Consider the following 25,307-nt stretch of genomic DNA (forward strand, 5'->3'; position numbering starts at 1 on the left):
CGGAGGAGGTGCTGCTTGGCACCTGTGCTTGTGTCTCTGAACTCAGAGGAAGGGCCCCAGGGGTTGGGACCCAAACTTGAGAATAGAGGGCACTGGGTGTCCAGTGCTGATGTCTATGAAGAAAGGGCAATGAGACTGGTTCTATAAGTGTTAGGAAAAGTGTAAACTGGATTCTGCTCCTCTAATAGGAAGCAACTGCTACTACTAGAATAAAGAAGCTTTGCTAGGATGCCACTGATAGCAATAGGAAGCAAATAGGAAGGAGGTTTCCATCCTTCCTTCCTTAGCGTTGCAATGTCCCTCTAGCAGTAGTCTCTATTGGGAGAACCTAACAGAGAGCCAGCGGGCAAGGGAGAAATATGTTCGCAGAGTCTCAGCCGCAAAATCACAGAGTGGAAAGGAGAATTTAGAGTTGAGACTTAGTAACTGACTTACCTTGCCTGGTTTGTTTGTTTGGTTATTTATTTAGGCAAGTATGAAAATGAGGTTTATTGAAGAGAGAAAGATTGGATTATAGGGCAAGGGCAAGATATAGGTTTATAGAGCATGATACATACGCCACAGATGACAACCAGACCCATAGTTGCAGCAGGAAGAGCAAAAGAAAGGGAGCAAAAAGGCACCTTGCCTTGCATGGTTGGGCTCTTCATAAGCATCTTTACTACAGCCACATTGCCTTCTTGCAGTCCTTAAAGACACCATGCTTCCTTCTGCTACAAGGCTGTTGCATATTCTATTCTTTGCCTGTTAGGCGCCATTCCTCAAATCTTCCTCTTATATGCTTTTTTTTTTTTTTTTTTTTGTGAGAAAGAGTCTCACTCCATTGCTCAGGCTAGAGTGCTGTGGCATCAGCCTCGCTCACAACAACCTCAAACTCCTGGGCTCCAGCAATCCTCCTGCCTCAGCCTCCCGAGTAGCTGGGACTACAGGCATGCGCAAATGTTTTCTATATATATTTTTAGTTGTCCATATAATTACTTCATATTTTTAGTAGAGATGGGGTCTCGCTCTTGCTCAGGCTGATCTCGAGCTCCTGAGCTCAAACGATCCACCTGCCTCAGCCTCCCAGAGTGCTAGGATTACAGGCATGAGCCACCGGGCCCGGCTTCTTATATGCTCTTATAGCACCATAAACCTATGTTGTAGCACTTGTCACAGCTGTGCATCTTTACTTATTTGTATGGTCTTTTGATCAATGACTGTCTCTTCTAACTGTGTTGTAAGCTTCAGGAGGGCATGGACAATGACTGGCTTTCGCACTTCATTGTTTGTTTTCCCAATGCCTAGTTTAGTGCCTGCCCCATGGTAAGGAATTATTTCAATATTCTGAAAATGGGGAATGTAGCCATGACATAAGAAGAGGTAGTTACTCGAAAGCAGGGATTTGAGGGCTTTAATATCTTCAGCATCTTGCTCTAGATTCTGGAGGGCCTTAGAAGGTCCTTTGCTTCTTTCTTTTTGTCCTTATTTTATTGAGGCAAAATTCACATAACATAAAATTAACCATTAATCATATTAAAGTGTACAATTCGTGGCAATTACTGCATTCACAATGTTGTGCAACTATCACCAATATCTAGTTCCAGAACATTTTTATTTATCAGCCCAAAAAGAAACCTCATACCCCATCCCTCCCTCCCCCTCCCCCAGCCCCTGGCAACCACTAGTCTGCTTCCTGTCTCTATGGTTTTACCTATTCTGGGTATTTCATATAAATGGAATCATATAATATGTGACCTTTTGTGTCTGGCTTCTTTCACTTAGTAATAATATAAAGTTTTCAAGGCTCATCTACATTGTAGTATGTATCAGTACTTCATTCCTTTTTATGGCTGAATAATAATCCATTATATTTATATGCTACATTTTGTTTGTCCATTTGTCATTTGATGGACATTTGGGTTGTTTTCACATTTTGGCTACTGTGAATAGTGCTGTTATGAACATTCATTTATGAGTAATTGTTTCAATACCTGTGTGTGTGTGTTTTGAGACAGAGAGGCTGGTCTCAAACACCTGAGCTCAAACGATCCACCTGCCTCAGCCTCCCAGAGTGCTAGGATTACAGGTGTGAGCCACCAAGCCCAGCCTGCAGTGGCATCTTGAAAGCTCACTGCAACCTCAAACTCCTGGGCTTAAGTGATTCTCCGGTTTCAGCCTCCGAAGTAGCTGGGACTACTGGTGCGCACCAGCATGCTCAGCTAATTTTTCTATTTTTTTTAGATACGGCATCTCACTCTTGCTCAGGCTGGTCTCAAATTCCTGGCCTCAAGCGATCCTCTTGCCTCGACCTCCCAAAGTGCTTGTGTTACAAATGTGAGTCACCACATGCCTGGCCTTCAATACCTGTTTTTAATTCTTTTATGTATACCTAGGAGTGGACTTGCTGGGTCACATGGTAATTCTATATTTAATTTTTCTGAGTAACTGCCGAACTGTTTTCCACAGTAGCCACATCATTAAAATGTAAATATTCATGCCAGTAATGCATAAAAGTTCTAATTTCTCCACACTCTTACCAATATCCCCTGTTTCTTTTACAACCACAGCACTATTTATGTTGCACATGTTACAACTTTGATGTTTCATTTATATATTGAGATGGGGGCTCATTCTTTATTTATGTATTTAGAGACAGGATCTTACTATGTTTCTCAGGCTGGACTAAAACTCTTGGGCTCAATCTTCCTGCCTCAGGTTACTGGGTAGCTGAAATTACAGGCGTGCAGAATCTTCCTCTCTATTGCTAGATTTGCTTAATTTCTAAATCTTTTGCAATGTTATATTTGATTGCCTTCTTTTTGCTTCTGTTAGCAGACGTTTTTAAACAATACTCTGCCTCCTAATTTGTGATGCTTTAACCATTTCTCCTGTTGTCAAATTAGGATATTTTGGGATAAAATATATTGCTTTCTCTGGCCTGCTGTCAGTGCCAGCGTCTGCCATTCCTTCACTTTAAATAAAGTTAATAAAATATTACTCCCAATTTTTATGCATTCATCTATTGGCATATTTAAGATTTGTGTATTTTTCTATATGTAAATTTTATCTCATTTAACCAAAAAGAATTGTGAACACTATTAAACTCCAGTTAAGATTATGCAATGCGGCCAGGCGCGGTGGCTCACGCCTGTAATCCTAGCACTCTGGGAGACCGAGGCGGGAGGATCGCTCGAGTTCAGGAGTTCCACCCCATCTCTACTAAAAAGTAGAAAGAAATTAGTTGGACAACTAAAAATATACATAAAAAATTAGCTGGGCATGGTGGCACATGCCTGTAGTCCCAGCTACTTGGGAGGCTGAGGCAGTAGGATTGCTTGAGCCCAGGAGTTTGAGGTTGCTGTGAGCTAGTCTGACACCAAGGCACTCGAGCTCGGGCAACAGAGCGAGACTCTGTCTCAAAAAAAAAAAAAAAAAAAAAAAAGATTATGCAACGCTGAAGCTTTTAGGGATAAAGTGTACTGATGTCTGCAGTTTACTTCGAAAAGCATACAAAAATTAAGCTGGATGGACGGTGGGACGGAGGGATAGGTAGATGAATAAATATGTGATAAAACAAACATGGCAAAATGTTAAATATAAAACAGATGGTGGGCACATGTATAACTCACTATTTGAAAATTTTCATAATAAAATGTGGGAAAAAAATCTTCTCAACTGCTCTGATGACCTACATCAATCAGCTACTTCCAGCAGACTCTGTGATCAATTCTATTATAGTTTGATCACTTCAATTTCTTTCTTTCTTTTCTTTCTTCCTTCCTCCTTCTTTCTTTCCTTTTTCTTTTTCTTTCTTTCTCTCCCTCCCTCCCTCCCTTCTTCCTTCCTTTCTACTTTCTTTTCCCTCCCTCCCTTCCTTCCTTCCTTTTCTCCTTTGAGACAGGGTCTCACCCTGTTGCCCACGCTACAGTAGAGTGCAGTTACATCATCATAGCTCACTGCAACCTCAAGCTCCTGGGGTCAAGAGATCCTCCTGTCCCAGCCTCTCCAGTAGCTGGGACTTATAGCCACGCACCACCACACTTGCCTAAGTTAAAAATTTTTTTGTAGAAACAGGGTCTCACTATATTGCATAGGCTGGTCTCCAATTCCTCAGTTCAAGCAATCCTCCTGCCTTGGCCTCCAAAAGTGCTAGAATTACAGGAGTGAGCCACCTGAGCCATCACACTGAGACACTTTGATTTATTTCATTCAATTCCAGTAAACATAGATTTAGAGGAATAAATTGGATTATGTGTAGAAAATGGTTTCTAAAGTGTGAAGTGCTGCATAAATGTGCTATTATTGCTATGACGTTTGAGGCATTGAGCTTGTGCAAACTCTTAGTGCTGTAATTTAAAAGCCTGTCTTGAATAAGGTTTAATGTTCCTTCAGGTGTTCTCTAACTAAAGTGGAAACTCTTGAAAGAAAAAAGACTATGCTTTTGATTTCTTTTGTACTCACAAATTGTACGAAAGACTATTATAAGTACCAAAAGTACTAAAGAAATACTGAATGAATCAGTAAACAGTATACTTCATTGATAAACTCTAAATAAGTGTTCTCAATTCTTTTTTTTTTTTGAGACAGAGTCTCACTCTGTTGCCTGGGCTAGAGTGCCGTGGCATCAGCCTAGCTCACAGCAACCTCAAACTACTGAGCTCAAGCAATCCTTCTGCCTCAGCCTCCCGAGTAGCTGGGACTACAGGCCTGCGCCACCATGCCCAGCTAATTTTTTATGTATATTTTTAGCTGTCCATATAATTTCTTTCTATTTTTAGTAGAGATGGGGTCTCGCTCTTGCTCAGGCTGCTCTCGAACTCCTGAGCTCAAAGGATCCGCCCGCCTCAGCCCCCTAGAGTGCTAGGATTATAGGCATGAGCCACCGCGCCTGGCCTAAATTCTATTTTACGTTATAGTGTATTGAATTTTTTCACTTCTATTTTCAATCTAAGGTGGTGTTTTGGGCAATCCTTTTGTCCATGGAATGGACAGATGGGATATTGAGAGTACCCCTTAATTTTCTTCATTGCCTTAACTATGGGAGTTCAAAACATTTTACTTTTCCACCAAAAATTAAACTCTGGCAAGAACATCAACTGTTATTTCACTATGCAGTTCACAAAGGATCTTAAGAAACTGTATCTAGAGTTTGGGGAACAGTAATCCCAAGCAAAGTTAATGTGAGAGTTGTAACCCATGATGTCAAGCTAAAGTAAGTGGCTAGGGATGTACCCTTGAAACATCTCCTCTTCTTAAGGAGTAATTATTCACAAATTTAAGTAAAATCCTTTGGGATATGTCACTAGAATGCCCTTGATATTGTGACCAACAAACAGGCAAGTATTTGAAACAAATGACAAATTCAATCAGTAAGTAGATTGATTACATAATGAAGTACAGAAGGAACCTAGGTGAGGATAATACAATTTCATCTACCTAAATCAGGCAAAGGTTCCATGGGTGGTTAAAATTAATTCCTTCTCTATGAAATTGGCTTGATTTTCCAGTGTCATAGTGATTTAGAAAAAAAAAAAAAAAAGGCTCATTGTACCCATTAGTGGCTTAAGAATTTCTGGAGGCCAGCAGCTACACTATGCAACCACAATTTTGGTCCAGGTGAAAAACTAGCCAACAAGCAACCCTGGTCTTCAGAGATAGCATCTGAATTCTTGTGGAATGTCAATTTCAAGTTTTTTTAGATAATAGAACCCTTTTCTTAATGGGTGTCTTTTTACCCAGGGGAGGTTTAAATTTAAATACAGAGATGAAGTCCTGGCCAGGCGTGATGGCTCACGCCTGTAATCCTAGCTCTCTGGGAGGCCGAGGCAGGTGGATCCTTTGAGTTCAGGAGTTTGAGACCAGCCTGAGCAAGAGCAAGACCCTGTCTCTGCTAAAAATAAAAAGAAAATTAGCCAGGCAGTTAAAAAATATATAGAAAAAATTAGCCAGTCGAGGTGGCTCATGCCTGTAATCCTAGCACTCTGGGAGGCCTAGGAGGGAGGATCGCTTGAGGTCAGGAGTTTGAGACCAGCCTGAGCAACAGGGAGACCCCTACTCTACTAAGAATAGAAAAATTAGCTGGGCGTCCTGGTGTGGACCTGTAGTCCCAGCTACTCGGGAGGCCGAGGCAGGAGATTCATGTGAGCCCAGGAGTTTAAGATTGCTGTCAGCTAGGGTGATGCCATGGCACTCTAGCCCAGGCAAATGTTTTTTGAGACTGTCTCAAAAAAAAAAAAAAAAAAAATTAACTTTTTTGAGGATTAAACATTCGCCAGGCATTTTACAGACTATATAATTTAATGTTACAATATACTCCTTCTGAGCCTTCATTCATTCATTTCTTGAGGGTCCACCTTGGTAGGTACCCCTTGCTAAACTCTGGGAATTCAGAAGTGAGTGTTACTGGCTTTGGGTCAGTCTCAGGTAGCTTAGTCTAGCTAATTATATTACCCTCTTTTTCATAGGAGGAAATGAAAGATCTGCTTTGAGAAGTTAATTTATTTGTACAAGGTCACACAGTGTTGGAGCAGCTATGCGAACTAGGGTGTCTCCTTTTCAATCTTTTTTTTTTTTTTTGAGACAGAGTCTCACTCTGTTGCCCAGGCTACAGTGCCCTGGCATCAGCCTAGCTCACAGCAACCTCAAACTCCCGGGCTCAAGTGATCCTCCTGCCTCAGCCTCCTGAGTAACTGGGACTACAGGCGCTAGACACCACGCCTGGCTAATTTTTTGTGTCCATTTTTATTTGGCCAGCTAATTTTTTCTGCTTTTAGTGGACGGGGGTGGGGTGGGGGGGTGGTCTCAGTCTGGGTCAGGCTGCTCTGGAACTCCTACCCTCAAGGGATCCTCCTGCCTTGGCCTCCCAGAGTGCTAGGATTACAGGCGTGAGCCACCCTGTCTGCCTGGCTGGTGGCTCTCAATCATTGAGTTAATAGACTTATGTAAGATTTTTGCTTTGAAGACATCCATTTTTTTTTTTTTCCAACATTTTTATCTGGAAGTAAAAATCCTTAGCTGGGAGTAAAAAAAACCTCATAGAAGTTCCCCTTCACAGTTATTAAGGAAAGAACAAGTCGCGAATTTACATTTTAACAGCCAGACTTTTAAGGGCGAGGAGCCAAGTCCCAGGGGGAAAGGGAGACATTTTTGAAGAAACAATAGCAGCACTGACACAAGGACAGACTAAATTCGGGGGACACAGTGCTGATCCAAAGCCAAGGGAAGCAGAATCTGTTTTTTTTTTCACCTTCTCTTTGCTTTTCTCCACAATTTTCAGGGACGTTTAGAAGCTCGACAGTGGAGGCCGCGCCTATTCCATTGGCTCCAAATGGCAGAGAAACCTAATTTTTATTCTATACCCCTCCCCCCCTACCCTCCTACAGTCTCTTCTTGCCTTCTCTCTTACATGCTTTCCCACTTAGTTTTCACCCTCAGCAGATAATCTGAAGTGACCGTTTTATCCTATTGCCATATTGACAAGGTTGCCTCATGGCGACCTTGACAGCCGTCTGGGTGGGAGGCCGGAGCGGGGGCGGTTGGCTGCGAGGGGGAAATGTTCAGAAGGCTGGTTAGAAGGTGCCACGAAGAGGGGGCGACCACGCAGCTCCATTTAGCGTGGAGTTCTGTGACAGATTGACAGGTAGTGGACCAACCGTCTTTGCTAGAGCAACCTGCGCCGCCTCGCGAGATTTGGATGTTTACCCGAAGGGGGAGGCAAAGGCGCCTCTCTGAATGGGGGATGGGAACATCTGTGGCGCAATCATTGCGCGAGATTGGCCTACTGTCGCTGGGGCTATACTTAGATCTCGCGATGTTTCGGCCGCTCAGGTCTGGAACTTGGGGCAGTATCTCGCGAGAGCCCGTGCTGCGGGCTCTGTGAGGCCCCGTGTGTTTGTGTGTGTGTATGTGTGTTGGTGAATGTGAGTACGGGGAAGCAGCGGCCGCCATTTCAGGGAGCTTGCTGAAGCTGTCGCAGGGGTGGATCCAGAGCTGCCGAAGCTGCCGTCTTGCTCTCCCGCGCGGGCTCCTCTAATCCCATTGTTTCTTTTAGATTCCCTCGGGCCTAGCCGCCTTCGGAGCCCGATATTCGGGCTGGGCGGTACCGCGGCCTGGGCCTAGGGGCTTAACAGTAGCAACAGCGGCGGCGGCAGCGGCAGCAGCAGTCGTCGCGGTCCCTTCCTGAATACGAGCACCACAGGCACCCGAAAGCCCGCACAGGTACGGGAGCGTCGCGTACCCGCATACTGTCATAGCTTTTCGAGGTTTGGTTCTCTTCTGGGTTGAGGAGCTCTCCTGGAGGTCTTCAGCGACTTGGGGAGGGGACTTCTCGAGAAGTCGGCTTTATTTCGGTTACCGCACTTTTCTGTCTCGTTCTGATAGCATCGAGATTCTTGGGGTTGTAAGAACCCGGCAGAGGGCTCGGGCAGATGGCGACCCGTCTCCTTCCGGGCCTGGGCCGGCCCCGACCTCCCAACATGGCGCCAGTGAAACGCTGCCTTGGCATACAACCCCTCCCAACAGAGGGAGTTTCCCTTTGCCCCTAAAATGGCAGCGCGGGTTTTGCGCGGAAAGAGGCTCTGTCGCTCGAGTCTCCCAGTTTGTTTTTGGAGTTCATAGCAGGCTTTTTAAAATCGGATGTTGAAGTCTCCTTTTTCGTATGTTCGGTGTAAGAGGCGTTTTAGATTTAGCTAGACAAGCCAAGCTTGGTAAAGTGTGTGCCACTTTAGTTATTACAGGGCTTCTGAAGGTTTTTCTGAAGTTTTGGAGTGTGTCTGCTCAGAAAAAAATTAAGCAGAATTGAAAGATACTTACAGAATTATCTCGTTCTTTTTCTAGGCGTTTAGAGAAAATGGCAGACGATATTGATATTGAAGCAATGCTTGAGGCTCCTTACAAGAAGGTGAGAAAAAACACGTCGGTGAGGTTTACATATTTCTTAATTTAGCATTATTCACGAAACTACTGCTGAAATGTAAACTAACCTCCCCGGAGCCCTCTTGATTTATCTTATCAGAGATGCATTACGTGTAACTTACAAAAGTAAATATATGCTATTGATGTAATAATATTGTGCAGTAGTTTCACTTCAGCGTGATGAATAAATGCCCATCTATCTCTCTTTGTAGACTTGCCTAACGATATCTCACCTCTACTCCCATGAATTCACCTTTGATTCCAGTGTGAACTGTCAATCATAAGGTAGTAATTGAGTGACTTATCGCTGTACCGTGGTCCCCTAGGTAAAATGACTCAACTAAGAATTACCAGCTCCAGTTTGGTATAGCAAAAAGGTGAATGTAGTGGTTTGGGAAATAGCAGGGGTCCAAGAATAACAAAGCATAACCAGTCTGGCAAGTAAATCTTGTAATAAGTCTTAAAAGAAGAAATGGGTGAGATTTTAAAATTTATATGTATATACATACACGACTGGTGATAGTAAATCTTCAAACAGGCAGGTGGCGATCTGCTTAGTTAATAATTACTGAAATTCTTGGATCCCTGAATAGAATTAAAAAAAAAAAACAAACAACAACAAAAGAGGCAGTATTACAGCTTAGAGTCACTTGATAACTGTTTTACTGTTCTCCATTTTTTATTTTTAATTAGGCCCTGCCATAGTATTTCACGCTAAAACCTACAACAGAATTATTTTGGCTAGTAATATAGTCTTTGACCCATTTCAGTATCACAGTAAAAGTAAACTGTCTTTTCATTCTTTCACCAGTTGGTGGTGAAAATAGCAGTATGCATGCATTATCACTGGTGTCAAAAACTGTAAGCTTTGTAAGTTAGCAATTATACTCCTATAGCTGATGTGATCAAACTTTAAACATTGCTCTAAATCTTTTAAAAATAATACATTTGTTTTGGATTGTATAGCACGGCCATGTGGTACCAATTTGGATGAATTCTTGATATCTTTAAATAGTGAATGTAGTTTTGTAATGCTTAGACTCTTGAAGACTACTTTCTGTTTTATTGTTAAGATTCTTGTGTCTTAGTTTAACATGGATGTAATTCCATGTAAACAGGTATGGAAGTAGGAAATGTTTAGGCTGGACTGGTGGATTATTAATTGACTTTCTTGGGTTCTTGGGAGTCAACATTACTAAAGCAGTGTGAATCCCTGTTTGCTTCAGGGCGAGATGTGTGACAGAGGTGGCATCAAGCTCTTACAGTCCCAACCCTCCAACGGAAATGGGCGAAGATCTCAGGAATGGCATCGGTCACAGGAAATCGATAGTGGCTGGCTGCTAGCATGGCCACTTGGGGCTTAGGCAGAAATAGAGCCATGGTACTGACCAAAAGGGACCATAGAACATGGAATAAAACTCAAACAGGACTTCATTCATGTTTTATAGAAATCATATTTAACCACTTCAACATTGTAAATCTGGATAACTTAATAATATAAACTATATAAGTAAAATTTATCATGTTAATACGGAGAGATTTTAATTTTTGTATCTTGATGACTTAATTGTAAGTAACAAAGTGGTTAAACACATACCCATCTAAATTTTTTTATAGCCTTCCATGTTAAACTATAAATAAATAATTAGTTTTAAAATTGTTTTGTATTTTCTTATTCCTGTTCCCTTTACCCTTTGACAACTTGAAATGTTACCACTTCGCCCTCATGATGTTCTTCTATCAACCCTGCTTAGGATGAGAACAAGTTGAGCAGTGCTAACGGCCATGAAGAACGTAGCAAAAAGTAAGTTTTAAGAAGGGGCTTTGGGGGGAGGGGTGGTTCTCTGATTGAGATCTTAAGTTGTGTTCCTGTTGATAAAGCATCAAACTAAGGTTCTCTTTTTAAGCTTTTCTTTGCCTCTTTTAGAAAATTGGTTCTTTGCTTTTTGGGACAGGAAACTCTGAGAAACTATGGACTTTGGGCCTAGATTTCAGGATTCAGGTTTCAGAGACCTGGGCACCTTCCCCTCCATGTCCATCCTGACGGTCTGACTAAGAGTTCCTGTATTAGAGCTTGTCTTTTGTTTTAAATTTGTTAACTTTCACTTAATATTTGGTGTTACTGAGAAATCTATCATAGCTATTGAACTTAAAAGGGAAAAGAACTCAATTAGAAAAGATAATAAGCAGGCCATGGAAAGTATTGTTTGCCCCAAATCACTGAAGGAGTCAAAGCTGTGAATTATTTCTGCTGCTGGCTGCTTAAAGGCCCTTTTTGTAGTAATGCAATAACACACTTAAGTACCTCTTGAACATGGCTTTCATTGTCTTAGATCATTGTCTTAGGCCTTTTAAACTCTAGTAGACTTAATAGTGAGAATGGCACTTTTGGAAGTTATGAATATTCATACAATTTATTTGGGTTATATGAGTAACCCGTAATAGGAACACTGCTACAGACTAGTACAGGAAACAGTATACAAAAAGTCTTAATAGTTAAAACCAGATCCATTTAATAAGATTGGATCCTGGCAGTTCTTGAAATTTCCTTTCTGCTGTAAGGTTAGGTCATGTGGTCATGTTACAAGCACTAAATTGTTTTATTAGCCTACATTTATGATGGCATACTAAAACATTTTGTCAAATTTATGACCACATTATATATAATGAAAAACGATGGTGAAGTGGCCATTTATTTGATTCCTTTTGGCTCTTTTCCTCCTGAGACCTAAAGTGCTTCATAGTAACTACCTCCATCTACCTCCATCATCATCACTACAAGTATGTTAGGTTGATATAATTTTCTTAAAATAGATGAGAAAATTTTGGATTGGATTATTCAGGTTTTGCCAAGCCAATATTTTAATAGTTACCCTAAAATGGTTTGGTAGTAAGTAGTAATGGATTAAATGATTTGATTTGTAGAACATGTCCTACTTTGTTCTTATACATGGTTGGGTAGGAGTCAGTTATAGTTCATCACTAATCACAAGTTGATGTGGGGATCAGATGGGGTTTATTCTTGAATTGTGGTCTGAGGCAACCAACCAGTCATTGCAGGGTTTACTGTTATCTGAATTTAGACCTTTAACCAAAGTAACAGTTTACGAGTGTTTTTCTGTTTTGCAATTTTGTAATGAAAGGAAAACCCTGGAAGGGAAATCCATATAAATTGACATAAATTATCCAATCTAGGCCCAGTGGCTATGTAAAGATTTCACAAGTGCCAAAATAATGAGGACATAAACTTTTGGGTGCATACCTTCTTTATTGTACTGCTTCTTGCCACCTAAAGTCATCTCCATTTTATACATGTTTATATCCCGCATCTAACCTTTTTAAGGTTACCAAGAAAATTGAGCATCAAGCTCTCCATGTGTGATGTTTAGTGGCATTTATCTAATGTAAAGAGTCCAATGGGACTTAATAGAAGAATGGACAATTTTCTTTAATTGACCATAGGATTCTTTGTTTAAGGGAAGACCCTTTCAAAACACTTCATCTAGTAATCTTTTAAAATGTACAAAATATTTCTTTGTCATACTTCTCAATTCTAGCTAATTAGATAAATGGCCCCCAGGCTCAATCATGAACTTTTCACCCCCTTTTCTGAAGGAACTTTATCTTTCAAATTAATTTGAAAGTTACCTAGAAGAAAATTTTTACTTATGGATAGATATAAAACACCTGTGCTTCAGTATAAATTAAGTTTCTTAACCAAAGAAGGTACCATGTTGCAGTTTTCATTTTAAAATGTCATTGCCTTGAGGGTCATTAAATGTTGAGGTAAAATTGATAAGGTAATAAGAATGTGCACATTCTCAGAAATAGAGTTGACTAAATTTTTTTAATAATTCTGATTCTCAACACATATGCTTCACTGTATCCCAGTAGTAGAAAAAGAAAGTTTAATGGTAACATAAATTGGTTATCAATTAGCCTACTTTCTGAAGAGCTATAACCCTGAGTTTGGCAAGACCTCAAAGTATGTCTCTTTAAGTATCTGAGCTTGCCCTCATGGGAATATTATTTGTCAGCATAACCAGTTTTGCAAAGTCTAAACCAGCATCCATTCCGTTAAGCTCTTTAGAGAATTACTAAAAAAATAAAAATAACAAAATGACACAGTTGAAATATATTGGCTACTGTGGTGTGGATTATAAATTTTGGAATAAATGACTTTTCTATTTTTTTTCTTATTTTCCAGAGTACTTTGCATTTAAAATTTAGATCTTCTTACATGGAAGAGGTCAAATCCAGTTATAGCAAAACACCTTTACAGCAGAGGCCATATAACCAAAAAGTCCAAAGGCCCAGCCCAGTGGACCATTTACTTCAATGATGTTCAGTACAAAATCCACTGCCACTAAAGACTTTGGAAAGTCCCTTTTAAGTTGTAACAGGATTTGACTATTAGTGTGGATTATGATAACTCTCCTTTTGTTAACTTAAATGCCCTTTGAAGCTGGAATTTGTTATAGAGAAGTATACTGGTTTCTTGCACCCTTATATTTTTCTCTGGGCTTTTATGCAGATTATATTTTCTGAATGTCTTAGTATGTTGCTGTCTTTTTACCTGTCTGGGGTTGCCTTCAGATGTGGGTGGGCACTTGCTTATAAAAAGTCCTAGGAAGGCCTTAAGTTAAAATTAGCCCTCCAATTTTCAAATTTTTTCTTTTGGCAGAATAAGTTTTGGGGCCTTTGAGAGGTAAAGAAAGAGGTTGACTGCCTCTCTGCTATGGGCCATTTATGAGCAGAGCAAAAACTTTGTCTTTTTTTTGTGGGGGATGGAGTTACTTCTTACCTTGTCCCCTAATTGAATTGATTATATTTAGGACTTTTGGTTTTAGCTATATCACACAATTCTTTAGTTAGAATAGTGTCACAGAGATTGTCAGGTTTTTCAGGCAATAAATTTGGAGTGTTATCTGTTGCCCTTTTGGGCATTGCTTTGATGACTTCTATATAAATAATGAGTGTAGCCTAATTTTCTGTCATGTGCTACTTAGCATATACATTTCTGACAGTCAGGTGGATTATCTTGAAATTTTAGACAAAGTTTCTGCCTCCTTGGAAAGCTCTACATCTCCTTGTGATTGGAGTGTGGGTTTCAAGATTCCAGAAGGTGGGTGTCTTCATTTTCTATTTTCAATGCGCTCTAAGATGACCTGCTTACAGGTTCTGAGGCAAACATCAATTGCTCTTGTGCTGTAATATTGCTTTGATAAGGACTAAACAGTTAATTAAATTTCCAAATAATGATGTAGAGTTGTCAAAATGTTTAATCTTTAATTCACTACAAATTCACATTTTAGTGGAATAAATTTATTTTGAAATGTCTTTCAATTTATATTGAAATATCTGAAGGCACCTCTAAAATTTGGGTGATGACATGGAGGTACAGATTGTAAGATTTAATTATTAAATGAGTGAGTGGTATACCATAAGGAATACAGAAATGAACAGAAAGAAATGACTGGCTTTTTTACCTTTCAGAGTTTGAGATTTTATAAAGATTTATGAAGTTCAGGTTGATCCTTGTTTTTGATTGCACCTCAAAGGCTTGTATAAACTGGCTTAAAAATGGCATACTCCATTTTCTGGTATATTCATTATAACTTGAAATAGAAAGTATTTGAAATGGTCGCATTAAAGTGTAGGAGTGTCAAAATGTATTTCGCTGCATTAATTCTTAGCATCCTTTTTCATTACTTATAATTTTGCCCACAAAAACCAAAATGTTGGAGTCTTTGTGGCCCTATGCAAGTAGATTTCCATGTGTAAATTGGGTCAAAACTTAATTATTTAAGGTAAATTAGTGTATTTGATGAGAATTTTATACATGAATCCGTAATAGTACTTAACATGAACATATTCTGTTGTAACATTGATTTACTAATGTATCTTGTGGGTTACAGTAATGTTTGTTGGCCTTGTTATATGATAGTCAAACTTTATTTAAAAGTGCACATTTTGATTTGTACTTGTCAACAAATCGTGTTCCTTGTTAAAGCTATAGCTGACTCTCAGGAGGTCATTGCAGTTCCTGCTAAAGGATGTTGTTTCTTGACTGCTGATTTTCTGTAATATAAGGCAAAGATGGGGTGTTGTTTACCATACCTATGAATTTTTTTTCTTTAAGTATGATTACATATTGTATGATAGAAATAACACAGTAAATTTGCAAACGGATAAGAAAAATTCTGACGATTAAAGGTACTATGTTTTGGTCGGTTCTTAAACCAACAAGATAATGGAGAATTTTTTTCTTCTCAGGAGGAAAAAAAGCAAAAGCAGAAGTCGTAGTCATGAACGAAAGAGAAGCAAAAGTAAGGAACGGAAACGAAGTAGAGATAGAGAAAGGAAAAAGAGCAAAAGCCGTGAAAGGAAGAGAAGTAGAAGCAAGGAAAGGAGACGGAGCCGCTCAAGAAGTCGAGATCGCAGGTTCAGAGGCCGCTACAGAAGTCCATAGTATGTAACTGTAATTACGATGATTTTTGTTGGAGGGTTGTTCTGAGTATTCAGTTAGTAATTTAACTTGAGGGATTTGAATTGTGAAAATTTATTTTTCAAAGATTGGTTAAAAAGTATTACTAAGTTAAATATATTGGCACTGAAGGCTATCAAAGTGAAAATATGATGTGTGCACAAATACGTAAAACTTTTGTTTTACTAGGCATACAGCTTCTTTTTTGTTAACCTATCTAAAGGTATTTTAATTGTATGCCAATACAAATGAGGCTAAAGCATCAGAGTGCTTGGAAAAAAGGACTATATGGTACTTCCAAAACTTGAGAATGCTTAGTAGCAATGTGTGTGAGCTGTTACAATATTCCTTACTAAATAAATATTTACTTAAAGTTTTAAAATTCAGATGAATACTAAGTTACAAATGTGTAATTAATAGTGAGTAAACAGTAAGTAAAAAAACCTTACCTGTGTGGCTGTTTTCAGCTGAAATGACAGACCATTTGTGAATTTGTTGTGTATGCACCTTGATAAGTTTTGACTTCATCACACATTTGTATTTAAGGTTCTTTAAAAAGATATTCTAAGACAAAAGTGCTTTGAGGATTAAGTCACTATAGACATTTGGATGTTCATATTTAACTAAATTGGAAACAAATATCAGTCATTAAATAACTCTATTAGTGGCTTTAGGAAGAGACTGTCTTGCAATTTTAAGGAAGGATTGAATCTAGCATTCCTTTAATGCTTTCTAATCTTTCCTCTTAATAAGAACACTGTTGTAGACTCCATGGGATATATTGAAAATAACACTTCTAACTTTAAAATTTGAGTGGTTCAGGGTGGAATTCAAAGACAAACCTGAATTATAGCCTTGGTTCTTTCACTTGGGCAAGTTACTTAACACTCTAAGCTTTTGTTTTCTTTTAAGAAGGAGGTAACAACTTGCAGATAAGCTATTAATGAGTAATGAATGAGAAGATAATTTAAATCATTCAGAATACTTGTATTCATAAAGTGCTCTGGTATGATACAAAGCCATTTGCAGTTAGTAAATTCTAATTCTGGCTCTTTTATCTTTAAAATAAAAAGAACTGAACTCCATGGTTTCTAGGTCCCTCCTAGCTGCTTACTTTATAAACTTTTTAAGAGCTGAAAATGGGACCACAATGTTGTTTTAATTCTGAATGCTGTACAGTATTAGAAAATTTGCTTTTGTCCAATTTATCAAGATTTAATGCATTCTTAAAATGGGATTATGCTAACCATCTTTTTATATCAGGATGAACTAAATGGAGGGGAGATTTCCTTAATAAATTCAGAATTATTATTTCTGTCGCATGATGAATACTTAAAGTCTGCCTGTGATACTGGTCTGACTTTATTTAAAAATGACTTAGTTCTTGTGTTGGGTTTCAGTTGATTTTTAACTAGAGAGCTGTAACTGAGACTGTTTTATAATTAAAGAAGAAAGAAAGTAGGTTATAGTTACTTACTTGAGAACTTTAATTTATCTAGTAAATGTATATTCTGTTAACACTATTACTCTGAATTACAAAGGACTGATTTAATATAAAAGTGTTTTGTGTGGAACTGCTTGGCTGTTGTAGGTAGGCATAGTGTCCACAAAAACTAATCCACAGGCCACTAGACATTCATTTCATTTTGCTTTTCTTGAGGAATAGGGTAGGAGGATGAGCACTAAGGGACATTGGCTGGTCCCTTTAAGTTAGCCTGGTCTTTAAGAAGGAACAAAACTACTGGTATTATGACATAGGTGTTTGAAAACACTCCTTTAATTATGTCAATTCCTCAAAAATTTTTTCTGAATAAATGGTGAATTATTAACCTTCACATCTTTACTATGGAATAGTTTGCCACAAAGAACTGAAGTATAATGTGCTAAATGTGCTGTCATGCAGTCTAAGAATTATTGTAAAATGGGAAAAAAATCTGAATTGCATGACTATGTAAAGGATTCCCTTTATTTTTTAAAAGAGGCCCTTCAAACAAGAAGACATATGAATAGTGTATACATACATGTGTATGTACACATATAGTCCCGAGAAAGGATCTGCAAAGATGCACACCAAGTTGTTAACCATGGTTGATGCTGGTGTGAGGGAAGTTCAGAGGGATTTATTTTTACTTTCATATATATGTGTGTTTTTTTACATCTGAGAAATTCATTTATAATTATGAAATTTATAAATATGTAATTTAAAAATTTATGGACCAAATGAGTGTGAGCGTTTTCAGAATCTAAAAATTTTGAGGCTGTAATCTTTGGTCTTGGCACCTCTCAGTGGTCCAGGATGGATAAAATATAAGGGCAGCTTGCCTGAGATAGAGTTCAAGAAAATTTAAGTCTTTTGTTTCCTCTTCATAATTGAGGTGGAAAAGAAGCAGCCTAAACAATGTTAAACTTGCTGGAGAGCGCATGAATGCGATCTTAGCAAGACCCTAAACCTGTAACTAGTGTAATTTTGTGTTTCCTTTTTAGCTCCGGACCAAAATTTAACAGTGCCATCCGAGGAAAGATTGGGTTGCCTCATAGCATCAAATTAAGGTTTTTAAACATACTTCTGAATTGTTTAAATTGTTTTTCAAGGAACTAATGTGATGTACATGTTTGGATAACTTCTGGAACTTTTTAACTTTGCAGCAGACGGCGTTCCCGAAGCAAAAGCCCATTCAGAAAAGACAAGAGCCCTGTGAGGTAGCTGTTTGTCCCTATTTTTTATTCATTAAAGCTTTTAACTTTTATAAAGCTTTTGTAACTAATGCTACTGCTAAATTTAATGGTACTTAGTAATTTGGACCATATTAAATCCTTTGCTTCCTTTTGCCAGCACTATTACTTTCAAATGAATGTGGATTTCTGCTGAGTTTTCAGTAGCTTTCATTTTATTTTCATACAATTTAAAAAGGTACAAAACTTACCATTTTAATGATACATGTGATCTTGTAAATTTTAAAAATTATTTTAAAATTACTTCTGATTGGCCCAATTATAAATATTTATAGAGTACTTTGTGATATTTTGATACGTGTATATATGTAATGTGTTGATCAAATCTGGGCAGTTAGCATATCCAGGTCAAACATTTATCATTTTTTTGTGTTGGGAGCATAGTAGCTATGGAAAAATTTAAATAGACTTGACTTATTTACCTTTGGAATTAATAAATAATGAGTTACATGAAATAGCCTTGTGGAAAAGTAGTTGTAACAATCATAAGTACCATTTGGCTCTCTTTCTGAGAAAATGTATTTTATCTCAAAAGTCTTACTGAATGGAATTGCTTTTAATATTACTCTTAGGTTTTTGAATATTTTGTGGATTATTTTACTCCTAAATGAATGTAAAACCCCCCAAATTAAAAGAAATTTAACAAAGACTGTAAGATGTATCCGTTGAGTCTATCATTTTGGTTCAAGGAATATTTTGTCATATGGTAGTGTTATTCTTTACTCACATAGTTCTGGCTTCCCTTAAAAGAGGGCATCTTATAACATTGTGCTTGTTCTATTATTTGATGTATTCTAATTGTACTGTAGAATTTAGGATTTGATGAAAATCTTACTGATTTTAAAAGCTCCCTTTGTAAAAAAAATACTGTAGGTAGAGTGATTCTGTACCCAAAAGTACTTCCTGAGAACGTTCAGAAAAAGAACAAGAGTGTTTAGTCTTACATCGTTAAGGATTAACTTAAAACCTTAACCTAAGTGATATTTTCAAACAAATAATGCTAGTATAGATGCTTTTATTAATGAAAATTAAAGTTTATCTGATGTGCTCTTTCATTTTTCTCCCGTTTGAATACTCAAGTTACCTCTGAAAGTTTTATAAGTAGCATACCCTATCTTTTAGGCTTTTAAAAAATAAATTAAATCCCACCTAAAAAATAACCTGTTTTAAATATTTTATTTGGTTATGGTTAGTATCCCTGTATTCTTTAACCATCAAAAAACATTAATTCAGATGTTAAATTTGCGGATTCATAGTAAGACTGATGTAATTGAAATAAGCAACCATCTCACTCTTCTATATGTCTGTATCAATTTGTAAAATAGAATTTTGAGAATCATTTGGGGTTTTACTTTTAGATTTATCATTTATACTTATCAAACTTGATTTCACTTTATGGTTTTATGGTCTTGTTGTGGGCAGGCATCCATTAAACTAATTTTTGACCAATCTGGCATTTGTAATTGGTCAGGGGATATTTTGTATGACTATTGTTAAATGGTCAGGCTTCTGATTGGCCCTTTATGTAGATAAATTAAACTTTTGGAGATTGTGAGACAATGGACTTTTGTCCTGAGTCCGTGTAAGATGTGATTAGAAGAAACATTTAGTAAACTTTATTTTTCTTTTGGAGAAATTGTGTCACATTCAATTGCTTTATGGATATTTTGTATAACTAGATGTTACTGAAAATGGTTTTGGGATTGTGACAGACTAAAAGTTTTGACATATTCATTTTACTGAAAATGTTTAAAAATTGTTTTGAAAGAATAAGTTAGAGAATTAATTCTTTATTATTTACTCCTGTTAGGGAGCCTATTGATAATCTAACTCCTGAGGAAAGAGATGCAAGGACAGTTTTCTGTATGCAGCTGGCAGCAAGAATTCGACCAAGGGATCTGGAAGAGTTTTTCTCTACAGTGGGAAAGGTAATCTTTTCCTGATTGGGGAGGGCAACAAGGTGAAAATTGCAAACAACATTTTAGGAGTTGTTACTGTAGTAGATAAAAATGAGAAGACATCTATACACCAGATCTTTGATTTAGCACAGTTTGTGATAATGTTTCCATTTTGCATCATCTAGAAGTTAATACTGTTAGAGTTGATTGTTAACCACATTTATGAGAAGATAGAGATCATAGAAATTGTCCTACAAATTTGCTTTTTTTATTTAAAAATTTTTTTAGGCTGGTCAAGTGAATCAGTAAAAAGATTTTTTTTCAAATGGCTTTGTCCTTCGCTCTACCATTAATGTTTCCTCTTGTCTCTTTTTGAAATAATTAAATATACATAGCTACAATGGATGGTTGTACAAATAGAACTCTGTGTTAAGTATGTGTTTTCTTTTTAGGTTCGAGATGTGAGGATGATTTCTGATAGAAATTCAAGACGTTCCAAAGGAATTGCTTATGTGGAGTTTGTTGATGTTAGCTCAGTGCCTCTAGCAATAGGCTTGACTGGCCAACGAGTTTTAGGAGTGCCAATCATAGTACAGGCATCACAGGTAATTTTTTTCTTGCTGTTAAGAATTTGTTTATTGATTGGACTGGTTTTTGGTTGTACTGTCCTGTGCTTTGTGTACATTAATCACCACTCATTACATTGAGTCAGATGTTCTTAGGACCGTTTTTGTTTGTTTTTTACCTTGCCTTGATTACTTTGATATATGATGTCCTCAATACCATTTTGTTGTTTTTTTTTTTTTTTTTTTTTTTTGAGACAGAGTCTCACTCTGTTGCTCAGGCTAGAGTGAGTGCCGTGGCGTCAGCCTAGCTCACAGCAACCTCAAACTCCTGAGCTCGAGCGATCCTCCTGTCTCAGCCTCCCGAGTAGCTGGGACTACAGGCATGCACCACCATGCCCGGCTAATTTTTTCTATATATATTTTTAGCTGTCCATATAATTTCTTTCTATTTTTAGTAGAGATGGGGTCTCGCTCTTGCTCAGGCTGGTCGCGAACTCCTGAGTTCAAACGATCCGCCCACCTCGGCCTCCCAGAGTGCTAGGATTACAGGCGTGAGCCACCACGCCCGGCCCATTTTGTTGTTTATATTAAAATATGTGGTATCCTGGAGAACATTTTAGGAGATTAAAAGAAAATAGTTATAAATATCTATTTCATGAAAAAGACTTGAACTTGGTCTAGAATTTTATTGATTTGCAATGCTTTATTAGTAAGGTATAGAAATATGTAAGAATAGAAACATTAAAGTTTTCTCCATGCAAATGGAATAATTTTCACATTTTTAATAAATTAATATTTTCCTGCTATGTGCTTATTATATAATACTTTGTGTATTAAGAGTAGTTTGAATAATCAACAGGTTTTTTTTTTTTTTTTTTTTTGAGACAGAGTCTCTCTCTGTTGCCTGGGCTAGAGTGAGTGCCGTGGCGTCAGCTTAGCTCACAGCATCCTCAAACTCCTGGGCTCAAGCAATCCTTCTGCCTCAGCCTCCTGAGTAGCTGGGACTACAGGCATGCGCCCGGCTAATTTTTTCTATATATATTTTTAGTTGTCCAGATAATTTCTTTTTATTTTTAGTAGAGACGATGTCTTGCTCTTGCTCAGGCTGGTCTCGAACTCCTAACCTCGAGCGATCCACCTGCCCCGGCCTCCCGGAGTGCTAGGATTACAGGCGTGAGCCACCGCGCCCAGCCTGTTATATCGTTTCTTGAAAGTGAGATGTTGCAATCTAATTTGGAGAATATTTTCTGTTCAAGATTTCCAAATGATTTACTTCCACTTTGCTGATAATACAACAATTATTAAGTATTGTCTTTGGGGAAAATGAAATTAGCATTAATATTTCAGTTCTTTTGGATATGGAGAAATTGGAGTGTATCATTCTATTATATGAAAATATCCTTAAGATTCTTGATCAGTACTTATCTGTATTAAGAAACAACTTACTGATTTCTGTCACTAACAACCTTTTTTTAAAAAAATGGCAAACACGGTATTTAAAGAATATGTTGAGCAATACAAAGTACAAAAGTCATATTGGTGGTTTCTCAAACTGCTGAAACACTCTTTAACACCTTCTAAATAATCTGATTACTTTATCATACTTCTTTTATATAATTTTATAAAGTAGTACACAAGCTTTACAACCAGATATGACTTGAAATTCCAGTTTCACTGCTAACCAAGCTGTATGTAACCTTTACCAAATTCTGTCCTAGCTTTACTTCTGTAATCTCTAAAACAGGATAATAGGTCCTACTTTACATTTAGAAGTAATTAATATTGAGCATCATGTGATTATATGTAAACTGGAAAGGAAAATAGTCTTTTTTGCTGAAATCATTTCCTGGGGTGAAGGAAGACAAATAAAATAATAGGTGGGTGTGGATTGCCACACTAAGGGCTGAGAAAGCTGCAAAATGAGGTTTTTGATTCATGTAACATTAACCTCTTGTAGAGCAATATTAATCAACGTGCCCCAGTTTATTAGAAGACAATGAGCTTGTGTTAGAATGTAAATTGACTACTTTCCTTGTTGAATGTCTGTTTTTGTTTTTTCTGAGGCAGAGTCTCACTCTGTTGCCCAGGCTAGAGTGCCATGGCATCAGCTTAGCTCACACCAACCTCAAACTCCCAGTCTAAAGCAATCCTTCTGCCACAGCCTCACAAGTAGCTGGGGCTACAAGCATGTGCCACCATGCTCAGCTACTTTTTTCTATATATATTTTTAGTTGTCCAGCTAATTTCTTTTTATTTTTGGTAGAGACAGGATCTCACTCTTGCTCAGGCTGGTCTCAAACTCCTGAGCTTGATCAGTCATCCCGCCTTGGCCTCCCAGAGTGCTAGGATTACAGTTGTGAGCCATCAGCGCCCGGCTGAATGTCGTGGTTATGGACAAAATGTCAGCTGAACTGAATGATTTGTTTAATGATACAGTTTGATCTATTTTCTGCTATATTCCCCTTATTTCATCACCAACTGGCAACAGTTTTTGAATGATAGCCAGTTGGTGTACTATACTTTAAATTATACTGATCTCAAGGATATGTTAGTTTTCCAGCCTGAGCAACATAGTGGGACCCTGTTTCTACAAAGAAAGGGAAAAAGTCAGCCTGGTGTGTGGGGTGCACACTTGGAACTACTTGGGAGGCGGAGGCAGGAGGATTGCTTGAGCTCAGCCCAGGAGTTTGAGACTGTAGTGGGCTGTGATGACACCACTGCACTCTAGCCTGGGTGACAGAGACGACCCTGTCTTAAAAAAGTTAGCTTCAATAAATACTGAATGTGTTTCACAATTTCAAAAAGCAGTCTCATTTTCCATATTTTATATCTCTGGTATCAGAATGCATCCTAAGATTGATGTCATAGGCTGAGCTGGTAAGCTCAGCACTTTGGAAGGCCAGGAGTTCAAGACTAGCCTGAACAGCGTAGTGAGACCCAGCCCCCTACACACACAAAACAAAAATATTAGCCAGCTTGTACAACATAGCAAGACCCAGTAACCAAAAAATGAAATACCATTCTAAAATTGATTTTATTATTGTGAAATATATATAACATAAAATTGGTCATTTTAACCATTTTTAAGTATACATATCAGTTGCATTAATTACATTCACAGTGTTGTACAATCATCACACTATCCATCTCTAAAAATTCTCATTATCATAGAGATAACCATAATTCTCCTTTTGACCCTGGTCCTCGGTAAGCTCTAATCTACCTCCTGTCTCTATGCATTTGCCAATTCTAGATGCCTCATGTTAGTGTATCCATACAGTACTTATCCTTTTAGTGGCTGAGTTATTAACTTAACGTAATATTTTCATCTCTCAAATTTTTGACATCAGTTGTCATTAAGCAGATCTAAGTTGTCAATGGGGTTTAGTCTGTTTAAACTGAATTTGTATTAGTGTTGTGTGATGTGCATCTTGTTTTATCTTGCAGGCAGAAAAAAACAGAGCCGCAGCAATGGCAAACAATTTACAGAAGGGAAGTGCAGGACCTATGAGGCTTTATGTGGGCTCGTTACACTTTAACATAACTGAAGATATGCTTCGGGGGATCTTTGAGCCTTTTGGAAGGGTAAGCCCAAGTTCTTCTGGATCTTTAGTAGGTTGTTTGACTATAATTGCTTAATGATTTCTGTATATGTGTTTGTTTTCTATTAAAAGATAAATATTAAGATGGGAGGTTTTGGTTCTGTGAGATTTTTGTGACAACTCAATAGGTCACCCGATAGAAGGTATTTGAAGGTAGTCAGTTAATGTTATGTATAATGCAGCAGTGAAATACATTATGGATATTAGAATCATTTTAAAAATGAACATTGGTAAAAAATAGTGTACTGTACATTTGGAGCAAGAATTTCATTGGGCTTATTGGAAGCTTTTTTTTCTTACATTTTACGGGTATGTAGAGATGCTTTTCTTAATTCTTAATTTTTTTAATTAAATAATTAAAATGGTTTCTATATGAGTGCTTACTTTAGATGTTTTATTTTAGAATAAATAATTAACAGTAGGCTGCACTCTGATTGAAAAGATTGTGTGGACATAAATCTTGGTTCTTGCTGTACCTTAGCCACCTCTAGTTTACAAATTGCCCTTGAATATGTTTCTTATAATATTTTTTCACCATCCCACTCAACCCTTTTATTTTTTTTTAAGTTTCATTTGTACAAATTTATTGGGTACAGTTGTAATTTTGTTATCTTCAGGGCTTTTAGTATATCCATCATGCAAATAACATACATTGTACCCATTAAGTAATTTCTCATCATCCACCACCCCCATCAACCAGTTTATGAAACTGCTTAAGTGTTAGTAACATACAAGTTAGGATGCTAGGATTGTGAGTGTTTTATTTATTGGACATATTCAATCAGTGCACAAATCATAATTGTGTTCAGGTTGCACAATCACTACATGAATAAGCCAAAATGAAATACAATATATATGGGTGTTTCAATTTTTCATGCTTTCTCTCTGTGGACAGCTTAATTGGAACTTTATGATATAATTTACAAACCACAGAAATCACCCATTAAAAGTTAACAATTTAGTATATTCATAGAGTTTTGCAATCATCACTACACCCAATGCTGTTTTTAGTTATTTCAACATTTTTTACAGTTTACTGTGTCTGGTATAGTTAAGAATTAATGTTTGGTGTTTTTAGTACAATGCAGAAGAAATGTGTTGGTGGTGATTCTAACCCGAGATAGTA

General features: G+C 37.6%; 2 protein-coding genes across 8 annotated transcripts in view; both read left to right on the forward strand.

Annotated features, from left to right (window-relative positions):
• Window positions 1-25,307, forward strand: part of CPNE1 (copine 1) — a 410,662-nt gene that overhangs the window by 312,617 nt on the left and 72,738 nt on the right. The window lies entirely within an intron of this gene.
• The window catches only part of RBM39 (RNA binding motif protein 39), a 31,009-nt gene continuing 13,599 nt past the window's right edge, over window positions 7,898-25,307 (forward strand). For 2 of the 7 annotated variants that reach the window (XM_069496361.1, XM_069496362.1), the window contains exons 1-9: window positions 7,898-8,199; window positions 8,818-8,881; window positions 10,650-10,699; window positions 15,172-15,366; window positions 17,867-17,932; window positions 18,029-18,082; window positions 19,926-20,043; window positions 20,466-20,618; window positions 24,027-24,164. In XM_069496361.1, the coding sequence (XP_069352462.1) occupies window positions 8,831-8,881; window positions 10,650-10,699; window positions 15,172-15,366; window positions 17,867-17,932; window positions 18,029-18,082; window positions 19,926-20,043; window positions 20,466-20,618; window positions 24,027-24,164 (825 nt within the window). In that variant the 5' untranslated portion in view covers window positions 7,898-8,199; window positions 8,818-8,830. Of the gene's footprint in view, window positions 8,200-8,817; window positions 8,882-10,649; window positions 10,704-15,171; window positions 15,367-17,866; window positions 17,933-18,028; window positions 18,083-19,925; window positions 20,044-20,465; window positions 20,619-24,026; window positions 24,165-25,307 lie in introns of those variants that run through there. The other 5 variants (XM_069496365.1, XM_069496367.1, XM_069496364.1 and 2 more) reach the window with 4 other exon arrangements.

Source organism: Eulemur rufifrons, chromosome 20, assembly GCF_041146395.1.
Source record: "Eulemur rufifrons isolate Redbay chromosome 20, OSU_ERuf_1, whole genome shotgun sequence".
NCBI lineage: Eukaryota > Metazoa > Chordata > Mammalia > Primates > Lemuridae > Eulemur > Eulemur rufifrons.